At 54.0% G+C, this 10880-nt stretch overlaps 1 protein-coding gene across 2 annotated transcripts; it reads right to left on the bottom strand.

Annotated features, from left to right (window-relative positions):
• Positions 1-2244: 2244 nt before the first annotated feature.
• Positions 2245-10144, bottom strand: ANXA4 (annexin A4). 2 transcript variants are annotated; one of them, XM_010723201.3, is made up of 14 exons: positions 10015-10144; positions 9068-9123; positions 8728-8923; positions 7582-7657; positions 7158-7252; positions 6791-6904; positions 6544-6634; positions 6046-6125; positions 5595-5651; positions 5188-5281; positions 4586-4681; positions 3988-4046; positions 3561-3683; positions 2245-3310 (listed from the first exon to the last, which is right to left on the bottom strand). In XM_010723201.3, the coding sequence occupies exons 3-14, from the start codon at positions 8860-8862 to the stop codon at positions 3251-3253; spliced, it is 1080 nt and encodes a 359-aa protein (XP_010721503.1). In that variant the 5' UTR covers positions 8863-8923; positions 9068-9123; positions 10015-10144; the 3' UTR covers positions 2245-3250. The 2 variants fall into 2 exon arrangements, with proteins under 2 accessions (XP_010721503.1, XP_010721504.1); XM_010723202.3 differs by lacking the exon at positions 8728-8923 and having other exon boundaries at positions 10015-10140.
• Positions 10145-10880: the final 736 nt, after the last annotated feature.

The raw sequence follows: 10880 nt of genomic DNA, 5'->3' as shown, positions 1-10880 counted from the left end.
ATGCGGACCCGGGTGTGGGCCGGCCGCGTCTGGATACGCCCCGGTACGGACCTCACGCGGCTCTGGGTGCGGCCCACGGCGCAGCCCGGCGCGGCTCCGGCGCGGCTCCTAGCGCAGCCCCAGACAAGGGTCGTGTTCTGCTCCAGCGCAGCGCCCGCCCTCTGCCAGCTGTTGGGTGGCACCGCGGTGAAGCTCCGGTCCCCGTGTAGGGGCCACGCGTGGCACCAGCATCCCACAGGACACCCACCTCTCCCTGGCATCGGGTCACCCACCACCCCTGGTGATGGCTCCTTTTTGACCCTTCACCCCCTTCCCCAGCTCTCAAAGAGCCCACCCCAAATTAGTGCCATACCAGCACCGTGTGCAGCTGGGGACCACCGTGTGTTTGCACAACCCTGCACACAGCTGCGTGTGCCCACCTCCCTACAAGGTGCTCGGTGCCCCCCCAGGTGCCCGATCCTTTGTGCACTGGACAAAGTCAGTGCATCGGACACTGACCCTTGCCCAGCAGGAATCACGGCACAGTGGTCCCAGGGCAGCCAGGCACAGGAAGCCGGGGTGTTGTCTGGCTGGGGAGGCTGGCAGCAAGCCTGGGCGTTGGGATTTGTTCTCCCCCCTCATGTGGCGTGGGTCAGTGGCTCGGGGCTGGGCTGTTCTGGGCCATCGCCTCGTGGGGCCACATCTGACGTGGGCCTGGAGGTGGCACCTGCCCCAGGAAGCGACCTGGGTGCTCCCGCCCCACTGCCCCCACGTCATGGGGTCGGAGTCCGGCCTGCGTCCTCATAGGCCCTGTGTCCCTGCAGGTCCTGCGTCACAGCCACGTGCAGCACTTGGTGCGTGGAGCCGGGGCTCATTCACCCCTTTGGGCCACCCTGTATGGTGGGGGGGAGATGAGCCCACATCCTCATCCACTCGTGTTCCACAGGGTCTCGTCTGTCTGTCTCAAGTGGGATCTGCTGGGGAAAAGGAGGCAGGAGAATGGATGCTGCCGGGGGAACAGGAGGCCATCCTGAGCCAGGAAGCAGTGGGCACACAGGGGGCTCCTGGGGCACGGCCTGGAGCAGTGGGGTGCAGGACATGAACAGGCGTCCTCGTGTGCTGCTGTGAACAGGAACTGGAGGAGGACCCAGGAAACCACATCACCTCCATTGCTGGGAAGGGGATGGAGAAAGCCCTCCTGGCCCGTTTCCACGCACATCTGCACCTTCCCCCAGACCTGCATTCTGGAACTGACCCACCCCCTCAGCACCCTGCTCTCAGCCTCCGCTCCCCACGCACCCACAACACCTCTGTGCCCCTCCAGGGCTGCTCCTGTGTGAGCTCACAGCAGTCCTCTGTGCCCAGTGTCCCACTCCTTCCTGTTACCCGTTCCACTCCTCTCTTCCTGCTCATCGCCCCTCTCGGGATGCTCAGAGTCCCTTCCTGTCCTCCCTCCACGCTCAAATCTCCTGCAATAGCTGCAATCCTGTCCCGCCCCTTTTCTGCCCGTCCTGCCCCTGCCGAGTCCTCGTCCTCACCCTGGCCCTGCTTCTTGCCCCTGTCCCTGCCCTACCCCTATCCCTACCCCATTCCCTTCCTGCCCCCTGCCTGTCCCTGCTCCAGGCTGCGGACAGAACCCCTGGCAGCCCTCCCAGCTGACTTTCCCTCACCTGGCTGCACTTCAGCCCTCTCTCCTCAGTCCCGCCATGCTGGGGGCAGCCAGGCGACGCAATGGGGTGCTGCAGCTCCCTCCATGGCAGCAGAAGGAAGGGACAGCCAGCCCCACAGCCACAGAACCGCAGGCCCTGCCGGGAGCACCAGTCCTGCAGCCAAGGACTGGCACGCACCCCCAGCCCTCCTTTCACACCCACCCCACAGCACCACCCGAGCCCCCACACCCCGAACGGCCAGCCCGAGAGCTCTGCAGTCTTTTGATGCAATACTGCCCGCGCCCACCTTTCTTCCTGGTGAGCCACACGAGGTGTGGGGTTGGGAGAACCGCATTCATCGCTTGGAGGCACCTCAGCCTCCTCACCAGCAATGAGGTCGGTGGAGCTGCGAGCCCTTCTGCGGGGCAGGAGCGTCCTCTGCCGCCAGGATTCTCCAGCTTCAGTCCGTCACCAGACGCGAGGCTGCGCCGGGGGCTGCAGTGCAGCTCAGAAAAGCCCGCGAGCACTGCGGAGACGAGCAGGCGGTCTGTGATGCCTTCACAGCGTTATTCACCAACAGTTACGCTTTGCAAGAGCAAACACGAACCACGTTCTGTAGCGTTCACAGCTTAGCGGACGGGAGCTAAGCTTAGGGGAAACATTTATTTCAGAGGTCGGTAAGGAATTTCACATGGCACAAAGGCACCAAAAGCAGAGCGGTGTTATCCAGGAGTCGCAGCAGGCAGTGCTGGCACGTTTGGTACGTGACCCCAGAACAGGCAGCGCTGCTGAGATGTGCGTTATGGACAGGCCATTCCTTCACAGCTACCCTTCCCATGACAGCAATTAATTGAGAGCAAAAGCTTGACACACAAACCTGATGGTTTACATTGCCACCAGTCGAGGCAGACAGACCAAGACTCTGAGGCTGACCTGTAACCAGGCACAGTGCAGCTGAAGTTCCTCTGCAGTCACCAGGGGCAGCTTCCCCACCTCCAGAGCCACAGGCAGCAAGGACACCAAGCCCAGCACGGCTGGTTGTGCCCCACACTCACACAGCAAGCTGACAAGCTGGAGCTTTCCAAGAACCATGGAGGTGTGGCACTGATGGACGTGGTCGGTGGGCATGGTGGGAATGGGTGGGCGTTGGATTTGGTGACCCTAGAATCATTTAGGTTGGAAAAGACCACTATGGCATCAAGTTTGATTGTATTTTAGATGATTTTTTTTTTGGAGGGGGTTAATTATCTTCCAGAAGCTGAAGCCGGGCTGCATTCTCTCCATATAATGACAAAGTTAATTCTTCCCTCTGCAAATTCCTACAATTTGCTTCATTTGACAGGATTTACTGGTAAATGCAGAGGGACAGCTTGCAAGGAAATAACAAAGCTTGCATAGATTTGGTTAAAGCATTCTGTTTAGCTCAATTAGACACAAAGGGGTGTTGTAAGCAAAAATGCAGAAGTTAAGGGTAAAATGGAACTGCCATTACCCAACCAGAGCATTAATTAATCAAAGTCACTACTCAGCAATTAATGAGAGGGAAAAAAAACCAAAACAAATTGAGAGAAATCCTTATGATCCCCTCCTTCCCATAGCACAGGACATACACCAGGAATCCCTCAATCCTCGCCGCCACAGAGCTTCAGCAGAACTTTCCTGTAGTCTCCTGAGCAGTCTCCCTGGGAAAAAGAAATATGAATAATTTTTAAGTTCTACCAAAGTCAAATTCTTCTTAAGACAGATTTTTTTTCTTTTTTTTTGCAGTGTTTGTATCTTCTAGACAATTTATTCAGGAATATTTTCAGTACGTTTTTGTAACGTCTGCTTCATCTCAGCTGCTCCAAAATACCCAACAGGTGTCGGGGGGGATCATCTCCTTAAAGGCACTCAGAAAATCCCACTTTTTGTGTCTAACATTGACAAGTTTACCTTAATGAAGGAGTAGAGAGACTTCCCATACATGGTCAGGAATTCCCTTCTGATATCCAGCATATCAATTTCAGAGCGGGACACCATCACTCTGATCAGAGTGCTGTCATCTGTTCCCAGGCCCTGGAAAGCAAAGCAGCCACGTGCAGCTAACACAGAACTGCTGGAGAATCACCCACAGGCACAAAGGTCTCAGTGCCCAGTCTGGTGCAGGAGCTGCTCTTCATTACAGCGTTTTTGTGATCCATTAGCAGCAGCTTGCTCCTGAGTATGACGATTACCCTGATGTGCAGAAAAGCCTGAGCTTTCCTAGAAAAGCCATTTCCCGACTGGCTGCAGCTTCCATCCCACGACTGCCATGATGCTGCTGACTCGAGCACGAAAATGCAAGAAAGAAGCAAGCAATCTTACTCCACAACCTGTTTACCTTCATGGATTTATACAGCCTTTCAGCAAAGTACGCAGGCTTGTTCCGCACGCACTTCACTGTAAGGAGAGACAAGAACAAGAGAATTAAGGTCAATAAAAGCAGGAGGTTTTCCACACCGCTGCAGCACTTTCTTGGTGTTTCTTCTGTCAAGATGCAACTCCAGGCTAACAAACAGCAGCTGCAGTGCAGGCATGCAGTCAGAGATGTGCTGTGAGCTGATGTCTCTGTGCCTGGCACACAGCAGTATTTGCACAAAGGCCTTCATGCCTCCTGACAGCAAACCTCTGCTGCCAGAGCTCCCTTTGGCCAAGCACACCGTACCATAAAGCACAAAGCTTTCTCACCTGACTGGGTCTGTAAAGCATAGGATCATAGAATGGTTGGGGTGGGAGGGGGCCCCTAAGATCATCTAGTTCCAACCCCCTGCAATGGGCAGGGACACCTCCCTCTACACCAGGGTGCTCCAAGCCCCATTCACCTGGCATGACAAACCATGTCTGCCTCCTGAAACCATGCAACAGCCACTCAAGGGAATTCACAGCACCTCTCATCATTTCATTTCTTTGTAGACAACGTTTAAAAGCAGAGCACTCACCCACAGCCAGCAAAGCATCTTCCAGGTCTCCTGACATCTCAGATTTAATGCTGTCTGTTATGTCCTTGTTAGCAATGCCTCTGTACACATCAAAAACTAGGAGGAAGAGTCCATGGCACGAAGTCAGAGAGATTCAAAGGACCACTTTGCAACAAAAAGCTCCTCATATGCTGCATGAACATTCTATCATTCCTGCAGCACTGTCAGCTAAATCAGGACCGTCCTACAAAAATAACTTCTTTTCACTGCTAACAGTCCGCTAACTGGCCTACCACAGCTAGTACCATTTTCAAGACCTGCTACTTTGTGCTGCCAGTCAAATTCCTTAGCTTCTCTCCCCCCCCCAATGGCAGTCACACTTCGTGATCTCTGCCTTCCATGCAGGAGCAGCAGCCAGTTGCACTTAGGTTTCTGAAGCCCCTTTCAGTCTCAGGAGGGAATGAAACAGCCCAAATGGAATGGATGCAATGGGGCTCTCTCCAGGACAACTGCTGCCTCAGAAGAGTTCCCATCTACTCAACAGCTGCGGAGCTCCTGCAGAAGCATCTCACACAAACAAGGAAGGAAAAAAAAAAAACCAGGACACTGTGCAGGGGTCCTACCTCTCAGCAGGTGATACCTGTTCCGTGTACAGAGGATGGACATAAACTGCACCTCATCTGTTCCCCATTTCTTCTCCCCCGCTTCGTACAGGCACTTAAAGACACCATGGGTGACAAAGTAAGGCTCGTGGAGAAGACTGGGTGTACAGGAGATCTTAAATTCCTTGCAGCCAGAGCACTGCTGGCCCGTACTTGTCCAGATCTTGGATGTTTTCCAACAAGACCAACCAGGCACGGCAACCCACAAACAAAACGTCACTGCCCCTGCCAACGAGCCAGCCTGCCTAGAGACTCTCATTAGAGACTTGCAAACAAGACTAGAACCATTATTCCTATTTCACAGGTTGGCTTCTCTTCACCACACATCACACACACAAGAAGAGACTGGGAAGCACGTTACTACACACCTGAGCATCTTGCTGAGCAAGGCCATCATCCACATACATTCCCTCATCTCTGTTTCCCTGCAAAGACACAAGGAGAGAAGACTCAGTTCACCACAGCATCTACTGGAAGCAACTCCTGAGAATTCCCCATTCAGGAACAGCTGCTGGAGATGGATAATGGAGTCCTTCAAAGGGAACACTAGCTTATAAACACAGCGAAACGCAGCTCAGGTGTGCTTTGGGCTTCCTTCTGAAACGAGCAGCAGCCCACTTTACTGGGACATTTAAAGAAGAGCCCACAGCACTCCTGCACAGCCAGAGTCAGAGTCCCCTCCCTGCAGAAGCTGCTTTGAGGAGCAGGCCATGGGACACACAGGGTGAGAAAAAGCCAGCCTGGAGCTCCTCGCCACTGAGTGCAGAGCTGTGCCCACAGCTCTGAAGATTCACCCCTTCTCCCCTCGGCGTGGCTCACCGTTGCGAGGGACACGAGGACCCTTCGAAACATGGAAGATGTGTCAGATACGATGTCATCCTCAAGGGAGCAGCCATATTCTAGCAAGAACACACACACAGCATCCGTTAGGAGCAGGGCCGCCACCTGGGTGCTGCCCACAACATTTGCCAGCCATAACCTAGCTAAGTACAGAACCGGGCCTGGGGCTCTCAGCATCACTGCAGCACTCCAGCCATCATCATCAGTGCTAAGCCTCCAATTAAGAAGCACAGACAGTAAGAAACTGACAAGAGAGCCACACGTCCCGCTGACAGACAGAATGCTCCTCCCCATTTTATTTACACCAATTCGGTTGCTGGTGAAACTCTAGTCTAGCTTCTCTCTGGACAAACAGCAACAGCCAGGTTGGCCAGTGTGTCACACCTGAAAGCTCCCCAGACTCCTTCCTCTTCATGTCTGCCTGCACACACAAACTGTCAGGCAGCAGGACAAGGCCTGGCCTTTTGCTCTACTTACGAAGCTTGTAGTTCTCATTAATGCGACGAATCTCTTCGTTGGTGCGAGAAGCCAGAATTTCAATCAGGCAACCTTCATCTGTTCCTGCTCCCTAGGGAATCACCAAGGCAAGACTGAAGATACCAGCAACTGCTTGTGACGTGCAACCAGGTTTCTTTAGGAGTTAATAATAAATAAGAGGGCATACATAACAAAGCAGGAAGTCCTTGGCCAGAACTTAAGCAACACAAAAGGAACATTTCCAAACCTTCACAGCCCTCCTTAGTTCGTGCACGTCATACATGGTGGTGGGAGTCATCATCCCAATGATCACCCTCTCAAAATTCCCACTCAGCTCCGACTTCAGGTCATCCATCAAATCCTAGAAGGCCAAGAGAGGAGAAAGGAGTTGGCAGGAGGTACGGCCTTCGAGGACAGGAGGAACTGAGCTGTTCAGCAACTTCTCCTCAGGCTCCAACCCTCCTTACATCAACAACTGCTCTGAACCGAACAAGAACAAAACAACCTTGGTCAGGTAAAGTCTCTGCTGACCTTTCTCTTACGGACACTGGGTCGTTTTTCACTTTTCACCCAAGTGACACAACCACGTTCACACATCTCTGCAGGCCACCTACCCTGCCAATAGTGCTCTTGTAGGTGATCAGAACTTGCTGACGCTGGGAAACGTTTAGTTTGGTCAAAACGTCGATGATGGCATCTTCATCTGTGCCTGCAAGAAACAAACGGAAGCTAGTCAGGCTGCTTGCACAAGAATCAAAGTGCCCTCTGGTATTCTGCCACCTCCACTCCCCTACAGCCGGCTCTCAACAGCCCCAGGACTACAGCTATGCACACAAAGCTGCCAGGACCCACACCACCAGAGCAGCTGCATTTCAGGACATGAAGGGCAGTCCTGTTTCCACTTTCCAACAGTATGTAGGGCAGTTGTGCAGTGGAGCAATGCAAGCAGCTACGCTCCCCTCTAACAAACCACCAGAGCAGCCATTCCCAGTGCTGGGGAAAAAATAAAAGTTGATCTGTGGAGGGAGATCAACTTACCAAAGCCCTTCATGGCTTTCCTGAGTGCCTGCGCTTCTTGCTCAGGGCTGAAACTTGAGACCCCCTTGATTGTTGCCTAAGGCCACAAGAACAGGATTTAGCAAAGGCAGACTTGCACCGACGCACACATAGAGTTGAATTGAAAAACAAACAACCAAACAAACATAAAAGATGTGAACACAGAGAGAATAAAACTCCACCCACACAAGTGATGTTTCTCTCTCACTTCTGTCTCACACAGCAGCCTGTTCAGGGGACTTCTGGGACTTCCCAGGCACATCAGAAAGAAGCCACAGGGGCACAACTACATGGAGAACATATCTCCACATTGCTGCCCATGGAGTCTCTGGTTTCCAGTGAAGCAAAAGCTGGACCACCTGGCACGACTGTGTTCAGTCCCACCAGGCCCTCTTCCTAGCAGTTCCCCCTGTCAGTCACAAAGCAGTGTGCTCCCATCACAGCCCCAGTCCTGACTTGTAGCAGCAAGGACCATTATTCTGCACCGTTACTTTTGCTCTGCTCGCACTGGTGAGGCTGCACCTGGAGAACAGCGTCCAGGTCTGGGCTCCCAGTCCAAGAGACAGCTGGACACCCTGGAAAGAGTCCAGTGGAGGGCTATCAAGTCGGTGAAGGGACTGGACCACCTCTTCTATGACAAGAGGCTGAGAGAGAGGGGGCTGCTCAGCCTGGGGAAGGGCAGCTCAGGAGGATCCCACCCACGGCCATCAATCCCTGCAGGGAGGGGCAGAGAGGATGGAGCCAGGCTGCATCCAGTGCAGCCCAGTGCCAGGACCAGAGGTTGCCACCAAACATCAGGAGCACTCCTGCACTGTAAGTGCTGCAGCACTGGCACAGGGACCCAGAGAGATTGCGGTGTCTCCTCTTGGAGATCTCCAAACCCATCTGGACGTGGTCCCAGGCACCACTTCTGGTGGCCCTGTTGGAGCAGGGCTGCTCTAGATGGACCCAGAGGTCATTTCTAACATCAGCCATCCTGTGCTTCCACGACGGGCTGTGTTTGGCTCAGAATGGCCATTCACAAACAGGTTTCTCCTGCCTCCTGCTCAGTGCCGTCTCTGTGGGATCACACTGCCTCCTACGATCCATCTCTGTTCCAACAAAGATCAACAGCAAAACAGTGCTGACCTTCATGGAGCCTGGGCTTTGGAAAACAGGCACAGGAATAACCACTGCATGGGTGGAACCTTGTGGGTTGAACCAGGAGGGAGCAGTATGCCCAGAGAGTTTATCTGGAAAAATACTTCCTCCATGAGCTAACATTCAGTTGGACTTTTTATTAACTCTCAAGCAGGAAAAGCACATATGTGTGGGGCATTGTCCTCTGTAGGAGGAAACAGAAAGAAGTTACAAATTTACACTCATAAAAAGACAGATAGTGCTCTTCCTGCTCTACACACACTCCCTACATTTATCTGATCAGGGCAAATGCCTGGCACAGTGTGGTACAGCAAACAGGCACACTCACCATCACTCGGGATTTTGGTCAATCTCTTATTGTTCAGGTCCACCAGCTGCTGCCAACTGCAATAAAAACCAGAGAGAACGTTAAGTTTTCGAGCACACAGTTCTTAGAAGGTACCACCCTGCCATTTCACAGTGCTGGTTCAGTGATTGTGACTGCAAAGCACGACGATAAACATGTGATTTCCCAATCTGAAAGCAACGCCTGAACAACACTACAGAATGCCCACAAACACACACTGCTTTGCACTGAACCAACAAGGGCTGCCTTGAAGCCCGACAGCAGCTCTGCACAAGAGAGGGATGCAGTGCACAAGCAGATAAAGGCACGAGTGGGTAAGAAATGCCTTTCCTATTCCTAGAGTGGCAGCCTGGCTGAGTTTACAAGAAGCAGACTGCCGCCCTCGTGCTGCTGTCATGAGCCCAGCCCTTGTGCAAGAGCAGCAGTGCCTGTGCTCGCCCTGCACATGACTCTTACACATCTGGAACACCATCGCAGTGCGCTGCCCAGGCAAGCAAGCTCAGCGTGGCATTGCCAAACAGGCACTCCTCAGCACTCGACTTATTCTCTCCTTCATGGAATTGTGGATCTCTGAGCAACCTACGACCCAGGCATCAGAGAAATAAAGTTTCCGCCCTTCTCGAGTCCTTGGCAGAAATGCAAAGCCCACCACCTCGTCTTAATATTTGTTTTGGGCACTAAGTAATGGCTTTGCATCTGACAGATGTTTTTCTGATGCGGTTTGGTCGTTCGGTCGCTCTGTATGCGGAAGCAGGCCTGTTAAACAAGCAGATCGCAGCACAAAAGAAAGGTCAGTACAAAGGAGGGAGGGAGGGAGGGAGGAAGGGAGGCAGAAGCGTTCTGAGCGCAGAAGAGCCGGCAGAAAGAAAACCAAACACAGGGACGGAAAGGACAACGCATCCCTCCCCCTCCCCGGTGGGGTCACTCACCGACAGCACACGGAGCGCCTCTGCAGCGCGGAACGGAGCTCTGCCGTGACGCGGAACCAACGCCCCGCAGCGGGGAGGGACTCCGGGTCCGAAGCGTTCCATGCCCGCCCATAAGGGGCAGATCCCGGGAGGGGCAGAAGCCGGCGGCTTGGACGGGGCCCTGGGCAGCCTGGTCTGGTATTAAATGCGGAGGTTGGGGGCCCTGCCTGGCACTGGGGTTGGAGATTCGTGACCCTCGAGGTCCCGTCCAAGCCGGGCCATTCTGTGATCCTGTGAGATGTTTCCTGGTACCACCTGAGGAGCTGACGGCCACACACTGCCCTCACCATCCCCATCTTGCCAGTCCTGCCCCTTGCTGGTGCTCTGCCATAAACAGCAATTCAATACACAGCGTCCCTACAGAATCACAGATTCACTCCGGTTGGAAAAGACCTTCGAGATCATCGAGTCCAACCACGACCTGACCAAAGTACCCCAACAACCCTCCTCTAAATCACGGCTCTGAGCACCGCATCCAAACGGTTTTTAAGCACACCCAGGGATGGCGACTCAACCACGTCGCTGAGGAACAAATTCCAGTGCTTCACAACCCTGTCTGTAAAGACGCGTTTCCTGAGATCCAACCTAAACTTACCCCATGTCCGTGTGTCCTGCGGAGCCCCACGGATGTGACAGGGGGGTGCTTCTCAAAGGAGACCAGCGCACGGCGTCAGGAGAGGAAGCAGCTGATGCCGCCACCGCTGCTGCCGTCCTGCGTCCCTCCCCAGGACCCCCACAGCTTCCTCTTCGCGGCCCCGCTCGGCTCCTCGCAGGCTGCAGACGCCGCTGAGGCGCTCGCACCGCACGGCCGGCATCTTCTTCTCGTG

Source organism: Meleagris gallopavo, chromosome 24 (genome assembly GCF_000146605.3).
Source record: "Meleagris gallopavo isolate NT-WF06-2002-E0010 breed Aviagen turkey brand Nicholas breeding stock chromosome 24, Turkey_5.1, whole genome shotgun sequence".
Taxonomy (NCBI): domain Eukaryota; kingdom Metazoa; phylum Chordata; class Aves; order Galliformes; family Phasianidae; genus Meleagris; species Meleagris gallopavo.
This window is presented reverse-complemented; position numbering and strand designations above follow the sequence as displayed.